This window comes from Bufo gargarizans, unplaced genomic scaffold, assembly GCF_014858855.1.
Source record: "Bufo gargarizans isolate SCDJY-AF-19 unplaced genomic scaffold, ASM1485885v1 original_scaffold_1997_pilon, whole genome shotgun sequence".
In the NCBI taxonomy this organism is placed as follows: domain Eukaryota; kingdom Metazoa; phylum Chordata; class Amphibia; order Anura; family Bufonidae; genus Bufo; species Bufo gargarizans.
In genome coordinates, this window is record NW_025334596.1 from 200,729 (window position 1) to 222,379 (window position 21,651).

General features: G+C 46.6%; 2 protein-coding genes across 3 annotated transcripts in view; one reads left to right on the top strand and one right to left on the bottom strand.

Annotated features, from left to right (window-relative positions):
• LOC122923844 (SEC23-interacting protein-like) overlaps positions 1-6,264 on the bottom strand; it is a 57,516-nt gene extending 51,252 nt beyond the window's left edge. Inside the window, exons 1-3 of one of the 2 annotated variants that reach the window (XM_044274685.1) lie at positions 6,126-6,264; positions 718-1,103; positions 550-648 (exon numbers count right to left, since the gene is read on the bottom strand). In XM_044274685.1, coding sequence (XP_044130620.1) covers positions 550-648; positions 718-1,103; positions 6,126-6,237 — 597 coding nt within the window. In that variant the 5' untranslated portion in view covers positions 6,238-6,264. Of the gene's footprint in view, positions 1-549; positions 1,104-6,125 lie in introns of both variants that reach the window. The other variant, XM_044274684.1, reaches the window with a different exon arrangement.
• A 293-nt stretch (positions 6,265-6,557) lies between these two features.
• LOC122923843 (mini-chromosome maintenance complex-binding protein-like) lies at positions 6,558-18,098 on the top strand. Its single transcript, XM_044274682.1, has 4 exons — positions 6,558-6,707; positions 7,740-7,822; positions 17,677-17,817; positions 17,982-18,098. The coding sequence occupies exons 1-4, from the start codon at positions 6,623-6,625 to the stop codon at positions 18,096-18,098; spliced, it is 426 nt and encodes a 141-aa protein (XP_044130617.1). The 5' UTR covers positions 6,558-6,622.
• The last annotated feature ends 3,553 nt before the right edge of the window (positions 18,099-21,651 follow it).

A 21,651-nucleotide genomic window follows, 5' to 3' on the forward strand; every position in this document is an offset into this window, starting at 1 on the left:
CGGGCACTGGGCAGAACCACCCTGCCAGACGACTCCACACGAAGGTGTCGCACATCTGCCCCGTTATTCCTCTACAGAATAGTGACGCACAGAGGCGGACACCTCCGCCCCATACACCTTCCATTACTTGGCTTGTGTCCCATATGCAAGACTGGTATAAAGATTTCTTCAAGAATCTTATGGCAGGTTATGGGTTAATGGCGTTATCTTTGAGATATGGGAAAGCAGCAAATAGTGCAGGTATTACATGAACTGGAGAAGATGCGTCACTGCTGGCGCCCAACATTAAAGTGGAACTCTCATTATTTGTGTAATGTGTGGGGGCAGTGATCCAATTACTGAAATCGCTGTAAAGTGGCTCAATCACTGAGATACCCCCACCGCACCGAGCCTAGCAGCATCCCCAGACTGAACGGAGACCGTGGCGCTCTCGAGGCAAGTCTATGAGCCAGGCAACGTGCAGCCTCCAGGACTGATAATGACATTTCTGGAGGTCCCCCACACGACATAACTAATGAACACGGGCAGGTAAAGGCAGAGGAAACTTACGGGAGGCAGGGAGGCTGAAGAACTGTGGTACAATGGAGGAGGCCCCGATGCCACCTGGAAGGCCTGGCTGGTGTGGCCCACTGTGGTATCCTGCTGCAGCTGTGGAGGAGTCAGGTAAGGATTGGCCCGGCTGCTCTGTATGTTATGGCGGTAAGGGTTATAGCTTGCCTGAGAAGAGACGGGAGGCGGTGGTGCCAGGTTCACGCCTGGAGGGGGGCATATCTGTGTGTTTGGAGGGAAAACCCCAGCGGAGTCACTGGAAACTGACGGAGGATTGGTGGGAAATGGAGATGAGGTCCTGGGTGGAGTCACGATGTTCTGTCCATTCTGGACTGCAGGAGGCAGCGGCACAGACACCGGGGTCTTAGGGAAAGCATTAGCACCTGGCAACTGAGAAGCTGTGGTGACCAAGGGTTGCCCTATGCTGGCAAATGGGTCACTGCTGGTGGTGAGACTTGAGGTTTGGGAAAAGTAGCTGAAGGTTTGTGGAGGGTTAACAGTACTAGCAGTCTGCCCCAGAAAGCTGTCCTCCTCTCCAACCTCCGCCGACTCATCTGTAGGAGAGAGAAACCAGAGATCAGCAGCGACCACCGCACAGGAACAGCTCTGCCTGCCTCACTGACAGCGGGAAACCCCAGCACATCCAGGGGCACCGCTCAGCAGGGACCACCGCACAGGAACAGCTCTGCCTGCCTCACTGACAGCAGGAAACCCCAGCACATCCAGGAGCACCGCTAAACAGCGACCACCACACAGGAACAGCTCTGCCTGCCTCACCGACAGCAGGAAACCCCAGCACATCCAGGGGCACCGCTCAGCAGCGACCACCGCACAGGAACAGCTCTGCCTGCCTCACCGACAGCAGGAAACCCCAGCACATCCAGGAGCACCGCTCAGCAGCGACCACCGCACAGGAACAGCTCTGCTTGCCTCACCGACAGCAGGAAACCCCAGCACATCCAGGGGCACCGCTCAGCAGCGACCACCACACAGGAACAGCTCTGCCTGCCTCACCGACAGCGGGAAACCCAAGCACATCCAGGAGCACCGCTCAGCAGCGACCACCGCACAGGAACAGCTCTGCCTGCCTCACCGACAGCAGGAAACCCCAGCACATCCAGGGGCACCGCTCAGCAGGGACCACCGCACAGGAACAGCTCTGCCTGCCTCACCGACAGCAGGAAACCCCAGCACATCCAGGAGCACCGCTCAGCAGGGACCACCACACAGGAACAGCTCTGCCTGCCTCACCGACAGCAGGAAACCCCAGCACATCCAGGAGCACTGCTCAGCAGCGACCACCACACAGGAAGAGCTCTGCCTGCCTCACCGACAGCAGGAAACCCCAGCACATCCAGGAGCACCGCTCAGCAGCGACCACCGCACAGGAACAGCTCTGCCTGCCTCACCGACAGCGGGAAACCCAAGCACATCCAGGAGCACCGCTCAGCAGCGACCACCACACAAGAACAGCTTTGCCTGCCTCACTGACAGCAGGAAACCCCAGCACATCCAGGAGCACCGCTAAACAGCGACCACCACACAGGAACAGCTCTGCCTGCCTCACCGACAGCAGGAAACCCCAGCACATCCAGGAGCACCGCTCAGCAGCGACCACCACACAGGAACAGCTCTGCCTGCCTCACCGACAGCGGGAAACCCCAGCACATCCAGGGGCACCGCTCAGCAGCGACCACCGCACAGGAACAGCTCTGCCTGCCTCACCGACAGCGGGAAACCCCAGCACATCCAGGAGCACCGCTCAGCAGCGACCACCACACAGGAACAGCTCTGCCTGCCTCACCGACAGCGGGAAACCCCAGCACATCCAGGAGCACCGCTCAGCAGCGACCACCGCACAGGAACAGCTCTGCCTGCCTCACCGACAGCAGGAAACCCCAGCACATCCAGGGGCACCGCTCAGCAGCGACCACCGCACAGGAACAGCTCTGCCTGCCTCACCGACAGCAGGAAACCCCAGCACATCCAGGAGCACCGCTCAGCAGCGACCACCACACAGGAACAGCTCTGCCTGCCTCACCGACAGCGGGAAACCCCAGCACATCCAGGGGCACCGCTCAGCAGCGACCACCGCACAGGAACAGCTCTGCCTGCCTCACCGACAGCGGGAAACCCCAGCACATCCAGGAGCACCGCTCAGCAGCGACCACCGCACAGGAACAGCTCTGCCTGCCTCACCGACAGCAGGAAACCCCAGCACATCCAGGAGCACCGCTCAGCAGTGACCACCGCACAGGAACAGCTCTGCCTGCCTCACCGACAGCGGGAAACCCCAGCACATCCAGGAGCACCGCTCAGCAGCGACCACCGCACAGGAACAGCTCTGCTTGCCTCACCGACAGCAGGAAACCCCAGCACATCCAGGGGCACCGCTCAGCAGCGACCACCACACAGGAACAGCTCTGCCTGCCTCACCGACAGCGGGAAACCCCAGCACATCCAGGAGCACCGCTCAGCAGCGACCACCGCACAGGAACAGCTCTGCCTGCCTCACCGACAGCAGGAAACCCCAGCACATCCAGGGGCACCGCTCAGCAGGGACCACCGCACAGGAACAGCTCTGCCTGCCTCACCGACAGCAGGAAACCCCAGCACATCCAGGAGCACCGCTCAGCAGGGACCACCACACAGGAACAGCTCTGCCTGCCTCACCGACAGCAGGAAACCCCAGCACATCCAGGAGCACTGCTCAGCAGCGACCACCACACAGGAAGAGCTCTGCCTGCCTCACCGACAGCAGGAAACCCCAGCACATCCAGGAGCACCGCTCAGCAGCGACCACCGCACAGGAACAGCTCTGCCTGCCTCACTGACAGCAGGAAACCCCAGCACATCCAGGAGCACCGCTAAACAGCGACCACCACACAGGAACAGCTCTGCCTGCCTCACCGACAGCACGAAACCCCAGCACATCCAGGAGCACCGCTCAGCAGCGACCACCACACAGGAACAGCTCTGCCTGCCTCACCGACAGCGGGAAACCCCAGCACATCCAGGAGCACCGCTCAGCAGCGACCACCGCACAGGAACAGCTCTGCCTGCCTCACCGACAGCAGGAAACCCCAGCACATCCAGGGGCACCGCTCAGCAGCGACCACCGCACAGGAACAGCTCTGCCTGCCTCACCGACAGCAGGAAACCCCAGCACATCCAGGAGCACCGCTCAGCAGCGACCACCGCACAGGAACAGCTCTGCCTGCCTCACCGACAGCAGGAAACCCCAGCACATCCAGGAGCACCGCTCAGCAGTGACCACCGCACAGGAACAGCTCTGCCTGCCTCACCGACAGCGGGAAACCCCAGCACATCCAGGAGCACCGCTCAGCAGCGACCACAGCACAGGAACAGCTCTGCCTGCCTCACCGACAGCAGGAAACCCCAGCACATCCAGGAGCACCGCTCAGCAGGGACCACCGCACAGGAACAGCTCTGCCTGCCTCACTGACAGCGGGAAACCCCAGCACATCCAGGGGCACCGCTCAGCAGCGACCACCGCACAGGAACAGCTCTGCCTGCCTCACCGACAGCAGGAAACCCCAGCACATCCAGGAGCACCGCACAGCAGCGACCACCGCACAGGAACAGCTCTGCCTGCCTCACCGACAGCAGGAAACCCCAGCACATCCAGGAGCACCGCACAGCAGCGACCACCGCACAGGAACAGCTCTGCCTGCCTCACCGACAGCAGGAAACCCCAGCACATCCAGGAGCACCGCACAGGAACAGCTCTGCCTGCCTCACCGACAGCAGGAAACCCCAGCACATCCAGGAGCACCGCTCAGCAGCGACCACCGCACAGGAACAGCTCTGCCTGCCTCACTGACAGCGGGAAACCCCAGCACATCCAGGAGCACCGCTCAGCAGGGACCACCGCACAGGAACAGCTCTGCTTGCCTCACCGACAGCAGGAAACCCCAGCACATCCAGGAGCACCGCTCAGCAGCGACCACCACACAGGGACAGCTCTGCCTGCCTCACCGACAGCAGGAAACCCCAGCACATCCAGGGGCACCGCTCAGCAGGGACCACCGCACAGGAACAGCTCTGCCTGCCTCACCGACAGCGGGAAACCCCAGCACATCCAGGGGCACCGCTCAGCAGCGACCACCGCACAGGTACAGCTCTGCCTGCCTCACCGACAGCAGGAAACCCCAGCACATCCAGGAGCACCGCACAGCAGCGACCACCGCACAGGAACAGCTCTGCCTGCCTCACCGACAGCGGGAAACCCCAGCACATCCAGGGGCACCGCTCAGCAGCGACCACCGCACAGGAACAGCTCTGCCTGCCTCACCGACAGCAGGAAACCCCAGCACATCCAGGAGCACCGCTCAGCAGCGACCACCACACAGGAACAGCTCTGCCTGCCTCACCGACAGCGGGAAACCCCAGCACATCCAGGAGCACTGCTCAGCAGCGACCACCGCACAGGAACAGCTCTGCCTGCCTCACCGACAGCAGGAAACCCCAGCACATCCAGGAGCACCGCTCAGCAGCGACCACCGCACAGGAACAGCTCTGCCTGCCTCACCGACAGCAGGAAACCCCAGCACATCCAGGGGCACCGCTCAGCAGCGACCACCGCACAGGAACAGCTCTGCCTGCCTCACCGACAGCAGGAAACCCCAGCACATCCAGGAGCACCGCACAGCAGCGACCACCGCACAGGAACAGCTCTGCCTGCCTCACCGACAGCAGGAAACCCCAGCACATCCAGGAGCACCGCACAGGAACAGCTCTGCCTGCCTCACCGACAGCAGGAAACCCCAGCACATCCAGGAGCACCGCTCAGCAGCGACCACCGCACAGGAACAGCTCTGCCTGCCTCACCGACAGCGGGAAACCCCAGCACATCCAGGAGCACCGCACAGCAGCGACCACCGCACAGGAACAGCTCTGCCTGCCTCACCGACAGCGGGAAACCCCAGCACATCCAGGGGCACCGCTCAGCAGCGACCACCGCACAGGAACAGCTCTGCCTGCCTCACCGACAGCGGGAAACCCCAGCACATCCAGGGGCACCGCTCAGCAGCGACCACCGCACAGGAACAGCTCTGCCTGCCTCACCGACAGCAGGAAACCCCAGCACATCCAGGAGCACCGCTCAGCAGCGACCACCACACAGGAACAGCTCTGCCTGCCTCACCGACAGCGGGAAACCCCAGCACATCCAGGAGCACCGCTCAGCAGCGACCACCGCACAGGAACAGCTCTGCCTGCCTCACTGACAGCGGGAAACCCCAGCACATCCAGGAGCACCGCACAGGAACAGCTCTGCCTGCCTCACCGACAGCAGGAAACCCCAGCACATCCAGGGGCACCGCTCAGCAGCGACCACCACACAGGAACAGCTCTGCCTGCCTCACTGACAGCAGGAAACCCCAGCACATCCAGGGGCACCGCTCAGCAGCGACCACCGCTCAGGAACAACTCTGCCTGCCTCACTGACAGCAGGAAACCCCAGCACATCCACTCCCCCATCGCCCCAACACCAGAAGCACTGCCGGCGGCGCACAGATGGGAATTGCTGCTCTCCGAGCCCGGGATATACTCACCGGAAGACAAGGGCCCGGGGCGGCTGACAGGGATGAAGGGCACGGAGAAGCTGAGCTCCGAGGGGGAGAATAGGAGGTTCCTGTTCGCCCCACTCGTCCTGTTTTCGGCCATGACAACTCAGAAACTCCACGTCCCCGAGCCGGAATTCAGCAGAATGACAGCGAATTGACCAATCACAGCGACTCCCATACCCCTTGTCCCGCCTTCCCAACAGCACCAGCCAATGAAAGACAAGGGCTTGACGTTACTGATAGGTGCTTTCCTAGCCAATCAGATTCTTCCCCGCACTCATTTTCCCGCCCACACAGCGCAGCACCCAATCTGCTTCTAGATGACGTTCCATGTGATCGAAGACTTTAATGTCATGTGATAGCATACTGCCAACCGCAACATGGCGGCCTGTGCAGGTTCTTCCGCCGCTCTGGGAGACCACGCCTTTTTAGGATGACGACATTTTCCCGCCAAAGCCTCTGTAGGTTTCTAGTCTGAGAGTAACATGCTTCACTCCACCGAGATGAGCGCTGCCCCCGGGGCCCCGGACTGGATAGGCCGGCCGCTCAGTCTGGTGCAGGCCGTGTTCGGTAAGTGCAGCTGATGGTTCTCTGCCTGTATCTGAATGGAAATGTACTAGGTATGCTCCACCTGTGCCAGCGGGGGACTGGGGCGCTGTGCGTCTGCGCGCGGGGGACTGGGGCTCCTGCGCGGGGGACTCCGTCACTGTGGCTCCTGCGCGGGGGACTCCGTCACTGTGGCTCCTGCGCGGGGGGCTGCGGCGCTGTGCGGCTCCTGCGCGGGGGGGGGGGGGGGGGAGTGCGTCGCTGCGGCTCCTGCCGGGGGGGAGTGCGTCGCTGCGGCTCCTGCCGGGGGGGGAGTGCGTCGCTGCGGCTCCTGCGCGGGGGGGAGTGCGTCGCTGCGGCTCCTGCGCGGGGGGGGGGGGGGGGGGGAGTGCGTCGCTGCGGCTCCTGCGCGGGGGGGGGGGGGGGGAGTGCGTCGCTGCGGCTCCTGCGCGGGGGGGGGGGTGTGCGTCGCTGCGGCTCCTGCGCGGGGGGGGGGTGTGTGCGTCGCTGCGGCTCCTGCGCGGGGGGGGGGGGGTGTGCGTCGCTGCGGCTCCTGCGCGGGGGGGGGGGGGGTGTGCGTCGCTGCGGCTCCTGCGCGGGGGGGGGGGGGGGGTGTGCGTCGCTGCGGCTCCTGCGCGGGGGGGGGGGGGGGGGGGTGTGCGTCGCTGCGGCTCCTGCGCGGGGGGGGGGGGGGGGTGTGCGTCGCTGCGGCTCCTGCGCGCGGGGGGGGGGGGGGTGTGCGTCGCTGCGGCTCCTGCCCGGGGGGGGGGGGGGGGGGGTGTGCGTCGCTGCGGCTCCTGCGCGGGGGGGGGGGGGGGGGTGTGCGTCGCTGCGGCTCCTGCGCGGGGGGGGGGGGGGGTGTGCGTCGCTGCGGCTCCTGCGCGCGGGGGGGGGGGGGGTGTGCGTCGCTGCGGCTCCTGCCCGGGGGGGGGGGGGGGGGGTGTGCGTCGCTGCGGCTCCTGCGCGCGGGGGGGGGGGGGGTGTGCGTCGCTGCGGCTCCTGCGCGGGGGGGGGTGCGTCGCTGCGGCTCACACCTTAATATTAATCTCTCTGCAGCTCAGAATGAAACGTCTCCAGATTGGGAGAAGAAGGTCACCGACTACTTCCACGAGAAGCTACAGAAGGAGCAGTGCAGCCGGGTGAGTTATCAGAAGGGCGGCTGATAAGCAGATTAGGGCTCATCCACATGACCGTTTGTATTTTGTGGTCCGCTAAAAATACATATGACTTCTGTGTGCAAAATACAGAAGGTACACGGAACAGCTGCCTCGTAATAGAGCCGTCCGATCCTTGTCTGTAACGCGGACAGTAATACTACATGTTACATATATTATTATTATTTGAATACGACCCACTGAACCCCCCGGAACGGACACGGAAAGAAAGTACGTTTATGAGCCCTAACATAGAAACCTAGAATGTGTCGGCAGATAAGACCCATGTGGCCCATCTAGTCGGCCCCATATACTGAATCCTATGAATAGCCCCGGCCCTATCTTATATGAAGGATGGCCTTATGCCTATCCCATGCATGCTTAACCTCCTCCACTGTATTTGCAGCCACCACTTCTGCAGGAAGGCTATTCCCTGCATCCACTACTCTCTCAGTAAAGGAATACTTCCTGATATTACTGTTAACCCTTTGCCCCTCTAATGTAACACTCTGTCCTCTTGTAGCAGTTTTCCTTCTTGTAAATCTTCTCTCCTCTTTTCCCTTGTTGATTCCCTTTATGTATTTAGCCGTCTCTCTCATCTCCCCTCTGTCTCGTCTTTCTTCCAAGCTCTACATGTTAAGGGCCTTTCATTATACATAGTGATCTCTCATATATTCTATAGATACATTATACACAGTGATCTCTCATATATTCTATAGATACATTATACACAGTGATCTCTCATATATTCTATAGATCCATTATACACAGTGATCTCTCCTATATTCTATAGATACATTATACACAGTGATCTCTCATATATTCTATAGATCCATTATACACAGTGATCTCTCATATATTCTATAGATACATTATACACAGTGATCTCTCATATATTCTATAGATACATTATACACAGTGATCTCTCATATATTCTATAGATCCATTATACACAGTGATCTCTCATATATTCTATAGATCCATTATACACAGTGATCTCTCATATATTCTATAGATCCATTATACACAGTGATCTCTCATATATTCTATAGATCCATTATACACAGGGATCTCTCATATATTCTATAGATACATTATACACAGTGATCTCTTCATATATTCTATAGATACATTATACACAGTGATCTCTCGTATATTCTATAGATACATTATACACAGTGATCTCTCATATATTCTATAGATCATTATACACAGTGATCTCTCATATAGTCTATAGATCCATTATACCACAGTGATCTCTCATATTCTATAGATACATTATACACAGTGATCTCTCATATATTCTATAGATCCATTATACACAGTGATCTCTCATATATTCTATAGATACATTACACACAGTGATCTCTCATATATTCTATAGATACATTATACACAGTGATCTCTCATATATTCTATAGATCCATTATACACAGTGATCTCCTCATATATTCTATAGATCCATTATACACAGTGATCTCTCATATATTCTATAGATCCATTATACACAGTGATCTCTCATATATTCTATAGATACCATTATACACAGTGATCTCTCATATTCTATAGATCCCATTATACACAGTGATATCTAATATATTCTATAGATACATTATACAGTGATCTCTCATATATTCTATAGATCCATTATACACAGTGATCTCTCATATATTCTATAGATACATTATACACAGTGATCTCTCATATATTCTATAGATACATTACACACAGTGGATCTCTCATATATTCTATAGATCCATTATACACAGTGATCTCTCAGATATTCTAGATACATTATACACAGTGATCTCTCATATATTCTATAGATACATTATACACAGTGATCTCTCATATATTCTATAGATCCATTATACACAGTGATCTCTCATATATTCTATAGATCCATTATACACAGTGATCTCTCATATATTCTATAGATCATTATACACACAGTGATCTCTCATATATTCTATAGATACATTATACACAGTGATCTCTCATATATTCTATAGATCCATTATACACAGTGATCTCTCATATATTCTATAGACATTACACACAGTGATCTCTCATATTCTATAGATCCATTATACACAGTGATCTTCATATATTCTATAGATCATTATACACAGTGATCTCTCATATATTCTATAGATCCATTATACACAGTGATCTCTCATAATTCTATAGATCCATTATACAGTGATCTCTCATATATTCTATAGATACATTATACACAGTGATCTCTCATATTCTATAGATCCATTATACACAGTGATCTCTCATATATTCCTATAGATACATTACACAGTGATCTCTCATATATTCTATAGATACATTATACACAGTGATCTCTATATATTCTATAGATACATTATACACAGTGATCTCTCATATATTCTATAGATACATTATACACAGTGATCTCTCATATATTCTATAGATACATTATACACAGTGATCTCTCATATATTCCTATAGATACATTATACACAGTGATCTCTCATATATTCTATAGATACATTATACACAGTTGAATCTCTCATATATTCTATAGATACATTATACACACAGTGATCTCTCATATATTCTATAGATACATTATACACAGGGATCTCTCATATATTCTATAGATCATTATACACAGTGATCTCTCATATATTCTATAGATACATTATACACAGTGATCTCTCATATATTCTATAGATACATTACACACAGTGATCTCTCATATATTCTATAGATCCATTATACAACAGTGATCTCTCATATATTCTATAGATACATTATACACAGTGATCTCTCATATATTCTATAGATCATTATACACAGTGATCTCTCATATAGTCTATAGATCCATTATACACAGTGATCTCTCATATATTCTATAGATACATTATACACAGTGATCTCTCATATATTCTATAGATCCATTATACACAGTGATCTCTCATATATTCTATAGATCCATTATACACATGATCTCTCATATATTCTATAGATCCATTATACACAGTGATCTCTCCTATATTCTATAGATCCATTATACACACAGTGATCTCTCATATATTCTATAGATACATTATACACAGTGATCTCTCATATATTCTATAGATACATTACACACAGTGATCTCTATATATTCTATAGATCCATTATACACAGTGATCTCTCATATATTCTATAGATACATATACACAGTGATCTCTCATATATTCTATAGATCCATTATACACAGTGATCTCTCATATATTCTATAGATCATTATACACAGTGATCTCTCATATATTCTATAGATACATTATACACAGTGATCTCTCATATATTCTATAGATCCATTATACACAGTGATCTCTCATATATTCTATAGATACATTACACACAGTGATCTCTCATATATTCTATAGATCCATTATACACAGTGATCTCTCATATATTCTATAGATACATTATACAGTGATCTCTCATATATTCTATAGATACATTATACACAGTGATCTCTCATATATTCTATAGATCCATTATACACAGTGATCTCTCATATATTCTATAGATCCATTATACACAGTGATCTCTCATATATTCTATAGATACATTATACACAGTGATCTCTCATAATATTCTATAGATCATTATACACAGTGATCTCTCATATATTCTATAGATCCATTATACACAGTGATCTCTCATATATTCTATAGATACATTACACACAGTGATCTCTCATATATTCTATAGATCCATTATACACAGTGATCTCTCATATATTCTATAGATACATTATACACACAGTGATCTCTCATATATTCTATAGATACATTATACACAGGGATCTCTCATATATTCTATAGATCATTATACACAGTGATCTCTCATATATTCTATAGATACATTATACACAGTGATCTCTCATATATTCTATAGATCCATTATACACAGTGATCTCTCATATATTCTATAGATACATTACACACAGTGATCTCTCATATATTCTATAGATCCATTATACACAGTGATCTCTCATATATTCTATAGATACATTATACACAGTGATCTCTCATATATTCTATAGATACATTATACACAGTGATCTCTCATATATTCTATAGATACATTACACACAGTGATCTCTCATATATTCTATAGATCCATTATACACAGTGATCTCTCATATATTCTATAGATCCATTATACACAGTGATCTCTCATATATTCTATAGATACATTATACACAGGGATCTCTCATATATTCTATAGATCATTATACACAGTGATCTCTCATATATTCTATAGATACATTATACACAGTGATCTCTCATATATTCTATAGATCCATTATACACAGTGATCTCTCATATATTCTATAGATACATTACACACAGTGATCTCTCATATATTCTATAGATCCATTATACACAGTGATCTCTCATATATTCTATAGATACATTATACACAGTGATCTCTCATATATTCTATAGATCCATTATACACAGTGATCTCTCATATATTCTATAGATACATTATACACACAGTGATCTCTCATATATTCTATAGATCATTATACACGCAGTGATCTCTCATATATTCTATAGATCATTATACACAGTGATCTCTCATATATTCTATAGATACATTATACACAGTGATCTCTCATATATTCTATAGATCCATTATACACAGTGATCTCTCATATATTCTATAGATACATTATACACACAGTGATCTCTCATATATTCTATAGATCATTATACACGCAGTGATCTCTCATATATTCTATAGATCATTATACACAGTGATCTCTCATATATTCTATAGATACATTATACACAGTGATCTCTCATATATTCTATAGATCCATTATACATAGTGATCTCTCATATATTCTATAGATCTATTATACACAGTGATCTCTCATATATTCTATAGATACATTATACACAGTGATCTCTCATATATTCTATAGATACATTATACACAGTGATCTCTCATATATTCTATAGATACATTATACACAGTGATCTCTCATATATTCTATAGATCCATTATACACAGGGATCTCATCTATATTCTATAGATCCATTATACACAGGGATCTCTCAATATTCTATAGATACATTATACACAGTGATCTCTCATATATTCTATAGATACATTATACACAGTGATCTCTCATATATTCTATAGATCCATTATACACAGTGATCTCTCATATATTCTATAGATACATTATACACAGTGATCTCTCATATATTCTATAGATCCATTATACACAGTGATCTCTAATATATTCTATAGATACATTATACAGTGATCTCTCATATATTCTATAGATCCATTATACACAGTGATCTCTCATATATTCTATAGATTCATTATACACAGTGATCTCTCATATATTATATAGATTCATTATACACAGTGATCTCTCATATATTCTATAGATCCATTATACACACAGTGATCTCTCATATATTCTATAGATCCATTATACACAGTGATCTCTCATATATTCTATAGATACATTATACACAGTGATCTCTCGTATATTCTATAGATCCATTATACACAGTGATCTCTCGTATATTTTATAGATCCATTATACACAGTGATCTCTCGTATATTCTATAGATACATTATACACAGTGATCTCTCGTATATTCTATAGATCCATTATACACAGTGATCTCTCGTATATTCTATAGATCATTATACACAGTGATCTCACGTATATTCTATAGATCCATTATACAGTGATCTCTCATATATTCTATAGATCCATTATACACAGTGATCTCTCATATATTCTATAGATACATTATACACAGGGATCTCTCATATATTCTATAGATCATTATACACAGTGATCTCTCATATATTCTATAGATACATTATACACAGTGATCTCTCATATATTCTATAGATCCATTATACACAGTGATCTCTCATATATTCTATAGATACATTACACACAGTGATCTCTCATATATTCTATAGATCCATTATACACAGTGATCTCTCATATATTCTATAGATACATTATACACAGTGATCTCTCATATATTCTATAGATCCATTATACACAGTGATCTCTCATATATTCTATAGATACATTATACACACAGTGATCTCTCATATATTCTATAGATCATTATACACGCAGTGATCTCTCATATATTCTATAGATCATTATACACAGTGATCTCTCATATATTCTATAGATACATTATACACAGTGATCTCTCATATATTCTATAGATCCATTATACACAGTGATCTCTCATATATTCTATAGATACATTATACACACAGTGATCTCTCATATATTCTATAGATCATTATACACGCAGTGAGTGCTCTCAATATTCTATAGATCATTATACACAGTGATCTCTCATATATTCTATAGATCCATTATACATAGTGATCTCTCATATATTCTATAGATCCATTATACACAGTGATCTCTCATATATTCTATAGATACATTATACACAGTGATCTCTCATATATTCTATAGATCCATTATACACAGTGATCTCTCATATATTCTATAGATACATTATACACAGTGAATCTCTCATATATTCTATAGATCCATTATACACAGGGATCTCTCATATATTCTATAGATCCATTATACACAGGGATCTCTCATATATTCTATAGATCCATTATACACAGTGATCTCTCATATATTCTATAGATACATTATACACAGTGATCTCTCATATATTCTATAGATCATTATACACAGTGATCTCTCATATATTCTATAGATACGTTATACACAGTGATCTCTCATATATTCTATAGATACATTATACACAGTGATCTCTCATATATTCTATAGATACATTATACACAGTGATCTCTCCTATATTCTATAGATCCATTATACACAGTGATCTCTCATATATTCTATAGATACATTATACACAGGTGATCTCTCATATATTCTATAGATCCATTATAACAGTGATCTCTAATATATTCTATAGCTACATTATACAGTGATCTCTCATATATTCTATAGATACATTATACAGTGATCTCTCATATATTCTATAGATTCATTATACACAGTGATCTCTCATATATTATATAGATTCATTATACACAGTGATCTCTCATATATTCTAGTAGATCCATTATACACACAGTGATCTCTCATATATTCTATAGATCCATTATACACAGTGATCTCTCATATATTCTATAGATACATTATACACAGTGATCTCTCGTAGATTCTATAGATCCATTATACACGTGATCTCTCGTATATTCTATAGATCCATTATACACAGTGAATCTCTCGTATATTCTATAGATACATTATACACAGTGATCTCTCGTATATTCTATAGATACATTATACACAGTGATCTCTCGTATATTCTATAGATCCATTATACACAGTGATCTCTCGTATATTCTATAGATACATTATACACAGTGATCTCTCGTATATTCTATAGATCCATTATACACAGTGATCTCTCGTATATTCTATAGATACATTATACACAGTGATCTCTCGTATATTCTATAGATACATTATACACAGTGATCTCTCGTATATTCTATAGATACATTATACACAGTGATCTCTCGTATATTCTATAGATCATTATACACAGTGATCTCACGTATATTCTATAGATCCATTATACAGTGATCTCTCATATATTCTATAGATCCATTATACACAGTGATCTCTCATATATTCTATAGATACATTATACACAGTGATCTCTCATATATTCTATAGATACATTATACACAGTGATCTCTCATATATTCTATAGATCCATTATACACAGTGATCTCTCGTATATTCTATAGATCCATTACACACAGTGATCTCTCATATATTCTATAGATCCATTATACACAGTGATCTCTCATATATTCTATAGATACACTATACACAGTGATCTCTCATATATTCTATAGATCCATTATACACAGTGATCTCTCATATATTCTATAGATACACTATACACAGTGATCTCTCATATATTCTATAGATCCATTATACACAGTGATCTCTCATATATTCTATAGATACACTATACACAGTGATCTCTCATATATTCTATAGATCCATTATACACAGTGATCTCTCATACAGTCATGTGAAAAAATTAGGACACCCTTTGAAAGCATGTGGTTTTTTGTAACATTTTTAATAAAAGGTTATTTCATCTCCGTTTCAACAATACAGAGAGATTAAAGTAATCCAACTAAACAAAGAAAACTGAAGAAAAGTCTTTTCAAGATCTTCTGTAAATGTCATTCTACAAAAATGCCTATTCTAACTGAGGAAAAAGATAGGACACCCTCACATGTATTCCCTCTTAAATTGGCTCAGATCTCACACAGGTATATCACACCAGGTGCACATAATTAGTAGATCGTTACTCTGCATGTTGAATGAGGCTTGCCCTATTTAAACCTCAGACATTTAGTTTGGTGTGCTCCTGACTGTTGAAGTGAGAGTGAGCACCATGGTGAGAGCAAAAGAGCTGTCAGAGGACTTCAGAAAAAAGATTGTAGCAGCCTATGAGTCTGGGAAGGGATTTAAAAAGATCTCAAAAGATTTTGAAATCAGCCATTCCACTGTCCGGAAGATAGTCTACAAGTGGAGGGCTTTCAAAACAACTGCCAACATGCCCAGGACTGGTCGCCCCAGCAAGTTCACCCCAAGAGCAGACCGCAAGATGCTAAAAGAGGTCTCCAAAAACCCTAAAGTGTCATCTCGAGAACTACAGCAGGCTCTGGCTACTGTTGATGTAGAAGTACATGCCTCTACAATCAGAAAGAGACTGTACAAGTTTAACTTGCATGGGAGGTGTGCAAGGAGGAAACCTTTGCTTTCCAAGAGAAACATCGAGGCCAGACTGACATTTGCCAGAGATAAAGTTGACAAAGACCAGGACTTCTGGAATAATGTTCTTTGGACAGATGAGTCCAAAATTGAATTATTTGGACACAACAGCAGAGGACATGTTTGGCGTAAACCAAACACAGCATTCCAAGAAAAGAACCTCATACCAACTGTGAAGCATGGAGGTGGAAGTGTCATGGTTTGGGGCTGCTTTGCTGCAGCAGGACCTGGTCAGCTCACCATCATAGAATCCACGATGAATTCTACTGTGTATCAGAAGGTGCTTGAAGAACATGTGAGACCATCAGTTAGAAAATTAAAGCTGAAGCGGAACTGGACCATGCAACATGACAATGACCCAAAACATACTAGTAAATCAACCAAAGATTGGCTGAAAAAGAAGAAATGGAGAGTCCTGGAATGGCCAAGTCAAAGTCCAGATTTGAATCCCATTGAGATGCTGTGGGGTGACTTGAAAAGGGCTGTACGTGCAAGAAACCCCTCAAACATCTCACAGCTGAAAAAGTTCTGCATTGAGGAGTGGGGTAAAATTTCCTCAGACCGATGTCGAAGACTGGTAGATGGCTACAAGAACCGTCTCACTGCAGTTATTTCAGCCAAAGGAGGTAACACTCGCTATTAGGGGCAAGGGTGTCCTATCTTTTTCCTCAGTTAGAATAGGCATTTTTGTAGAATGACATTTACAGAAGATCTTGAAAAGACTTTTCTTCAGTTTTCTTTGTTTAGTTGGATTACTTTAATCTCTCTGTATTGTTGAAACGGAGATGAAATAACCTTTTATTAAAAATGTTACAAAAAACCACATGCTTTCAAAGGGTGTCCTAATTTTTTCACATGACTGTATATTCTATAGATCCATTACACACAGTGATCTCTGCAGAGTAGCTGGTACTTGTGGTTCCTCATTCCCCTGCATCTTTTCCCACAGGTCCCCAGCCTGAACGACTCCCCCCTTCATTACCTGAAGCCGGGGGGCCTGGTCCGCTTCCGCTGTATGATCCAGGACATGTTTGATCCTGAGTTTTACATGGGCATCTATGAGACTGTCCATCTTGACACCGGTGCCCGGGTGAGTGATGTTCAGGGCCCGTGGTACGGGGGGGGGGGGGGTGGGTTTATTTGGGGTCCCTGCTGGCCAATGGGGCAGACTGAGCAGCGTTTGTAAGTGAGGGGGTCTGAAAGCAGAGTCCTGCGGTGCGACCACCCTGTAACCCGTTGTCCTTATGTCTCCAGGCCCTGCACCTCGGGAAGTATAGAGATCTGGCGGATTGTACGGTAAGTACTGCTAGTATCTCCCGACATGTAAAGTCCATTCCCCCAGTTCCCAATGCTACACATGACGTGTGCTGAGCCCTGATGCAGTTTGGAAAAAATCCATTGATAACTGGAGTTGTAGTCGTTAGTTTATTTTATAGAGGGGTTTGAAGTGGTGGCAATGATGGGAATTGCAGTGTTGCTGGCACTATTCACTTGGTCTGCAGTGTTATACGGTGTACACGGAACCCAATTTACTTATCCCCTGTAAATAGAACACTACAACTCCTCTCCTCTCAATGCTCATGAATGCAGGACTCTGTTCACACTGTGCTCCGGGAAGGCGGACAGCAGACCGGCCAATAGTGATCCAGCTCTCCTCCAGTAAAACATGTAATACCACCTTTTTCCCAACGCCTCCACAGCGGCACGGACTATTAGGAGATTACCCCCTTTATATGGCCCCCTCCACTTACCGGCTCCAGTTGCTGTCCCTCTGGTATGGTGTGGAGATCTCCTGTAGGCGCGTGCCTATGGATTCTTGTCAGGAGGCCCAGCCTGTTCTTCTCCAGTTTAAGAAGGCTGGATAGTGAGCGGGGCGTCCGCTGCAGCCCTTCCTACACTTAGGCATAAGTCCTCCGGTGGAGGCAGCGTCCGGGCGACATCTCGCTAGAGGATGCCAGGTGACATGAGCGGAGGCAGATGGGATCTCGGTGGGTTTGAGATCTGAGAGTGCTTCCGGGCCGCCCCTTAATCCTAGGCAACGAGCTGTTTAAAAAACGGAAGGAGATTTTCTGGCCATCTTCTTTTCTTGGCTTCAGGATGTCAGGACCAAGTGAGTCAGACGCCATGCGAAAGTCTGCAGACCCGGTGAGTCCTCCTCCCCTGTTTGCTCACTTATTCAAGGTGATATAATTTAATACACCAGTCGGTGATGGGGTTTCCTCTTAAAATTGAATCTGCTGCTTCCTCCTGGTTATGTTTGGTATACCCATAGGTCAGGGAAACTGAAAAGGCCTCTGGAGGATCTCGGCGCACTAAAAAGTGTTCCATATGCATGAAACGTCTACCTCCTGAACATAAGAAGCCTCTGCTCCAAATGTTTGGATGAACCAATATCTGGAGAGTCGCCTTCTCTATTAGACAATATCAGATCTATAATCAAGGAGGAAGCAAGCAGCGCAGTGGATTGCAAGATGGCGTCCATGTGTCAAAAACCTTCCACCTCTACTGGCATGTTCTCCACTTCCTCGGAAATAGACCTCAAGACGAGGATTGTGCTGAAGGGGAAATAAACTCCTCGGAAGATGAGACAGGTCGTCCTATCTGAGCGACCTTAACCTTAGAGGATTCTAAGCAGCCTAAGTCAGTCCAGGACCTTAGTTTAACGGATTGGGGAAAGACATGGCGTTCATTCTCCACTCTTATATCGCAAAACTTCTAAAGAAAGAGTGGGCGACCCAGGGAAACAACCAGGGGTCTCCAGAATTTTCAAGAGAAAATATCCTTTCTCAGAAGAAGATGCCACCCTCTGGGATAAATGCCCTAAGGTAGATGCACCCGTGGCAAAAATAACAAAGAAATCTGCCCTCCCCTTGGAGAATGTTAGTCTCCTTAGAGATCTGATGGATTAGAGTGAAGCCCTATTAGAAAAGATCTTGGGAAGCTTCGACCATTTTTAGACCTGGTGTAGCAGCCACTTACACTGCGTGATCTATGTCCATCTGGATCAGTCAGATGGAGGAGCATTTAGTAGCAGGAACCCCAAGAGCAGATATTATCATTGTAACGGACCGTTTCAGCAGACAAGGGGTTAAGATCCGTTTAGGCGATATACCCCTTTCCGAGAGACAGGCACAGCTACTGCAGAACACCAACCTCCCGAACTGGATACAAAATAGCACTCCAAACTGGAACCTCGCAAATAGCTGCCGGCAGGCGAACAGGAAAAGCATACACTCGGCTTACACTCCTGGCAATCGGTCTCTAACAGCATACAGGGAATCCCCCCAATAACAAGACAAGGCTCCGTGTTGAGGGTCAAGCAGTGATCTGACTGTACTTCAGGTACAGCCTCTTTTATTGATAAAAAACCAAACATAGTACTGCCCACAGGGTTTTGAAATCCAACCAATCAGTAATTCACAACACACACAATGTAAATACAGCAACCAATCGTTCCCGCCCCCTAGAGGACCAGAAGGGAGACTGCGACACAGAACAGATACAACATATCCCCACAATGCATCATGATTTCCTCCTCTCTGCCTGGGAGACGACCGGAGGGCAATCCAATATCTCTCAGGACAAAGGGGAGATCACCAATACACATGTGGAGACAACAGGACAGACATCACCATTTAAACACACAATGGGACAATAGAACCACACCCAGCATATTCCTCCCAAGCTGACAAGTTTACACCTATTATAAGTTGTTATAACTTTGTGAGGTTACATTGTCCATACATATAACTTACATCAATTTAACAGTATACTTGGGGGACAAACCTATCCAAAATTCCCTGGAATAGGTTCAGGGGTTTAAAAGTTACTATGGGCCATAATCCTGAGGCAAGAGGCTAGCAACCAGCCCCCTCCAAAACACTGTGGCGAGATTGGTTTCGTCACAATCATGTCCCCGCCAATGTGAAATCGAGCAGCAGACGCCTCTGCGGACACAGTGAAACTAGATCTGTAGCCCGCTCTGGTGCCACTAGGTGAGCAGTATGGTTAGGATCGTGGTCGGGTGACAGCCTCAAAAAATAAACTGTGTGGTATCCTTTGCCAGGGTACAGACTTCTCGGGTCAGTCTTAGACGATACTCTAGAGAAGGTGACGGAGAGAAGAGAAATTATTTTTTTCCCACAGATACAAGATTCTTTTATCAGAGGCAGAGCTTTGGCCCTTCAGAGCGGAAGACGAGATCAGAAAAAGAGGGTTTGCTGGAAAATGGCAAATAGAGGTAGGGGCAAGGGATTCCTTTTTAACCCAGTAAATTGTAATTCATCCCCCACCCAAAACAGGGAATTAAAAGGGAAGGATCCATGAGCCCTAATAGACCAGCAGAGTAATATTCAGAAAGAAGCCATTGCTCCGGTTCTGTCGGGGGAAGAAGGGAAAGGTTTCTATTCTCCGATTTCTCTGATAAAGAAGCCAAACGGCTCTCGGAGCAATTATAATCTAAAAGGTTCCTGAACAAGCACTTACAGTACAAACCGTTCAAACTGGAGACGGTGAAATTTACAATAACTGTTATATGGCCACTCTAGGGCTCACAGATACGTCAGTACCACCGGCTCCAATATACAGTGGTCACCACAGGTATCTGAGGTTTGCAATCCCAGACAGGGGACTATTGTATGTCACATTCAATTCCGGCAGAGGAAGGTAGTTCTGGGTGTGGTGCTAGACTCAAGCAATGACATCATTCCAGAAAAAAAAAAACTATTAAAAATCAGACAAGAAATAGCTTTCCTTCAAAAGGCAAAAAAAAACATATATTAGTTGTATCAAAATAGTGGGCCAGTGGCTCACAGCGGTGCACTATCATCGCGCAACACCCAAAGCCGTTCAATAGGTGCAAGTAGGTAAGTATATGTATGAAAGGCGCACTAGCATCTCATGCACTAGCAGACAGGACGTACAA

What these genes read in the sequence shown, in the direction of transcription:
- LOC122923843 (XM_044274682.1), top strand. Translation starts at nt 6,623, where the DNA reads ATGCTTCACTCCACCGAGATGAGCGCTGCCCCCGGGGCCCCGGACTGG. An exon ending in AGAAGGAGCAGTGCAGCCGG is followed by an intron (nt 7,823 to 17,676) that starts GTGAGTTATCAG and finishes CTTTTCCCACAG; the next exon opens with GTCCCCAGCCTGAACGACTC. An exon ending in ATCTTGACACCGGTGCCCGG is followed by an intron (nt 17,818 to 17,981) that starts GTGAGTGATGTT and finishes TTATGTCTCCAG; the next exon opens with GCCCTGCACCTCGGGAAGTA.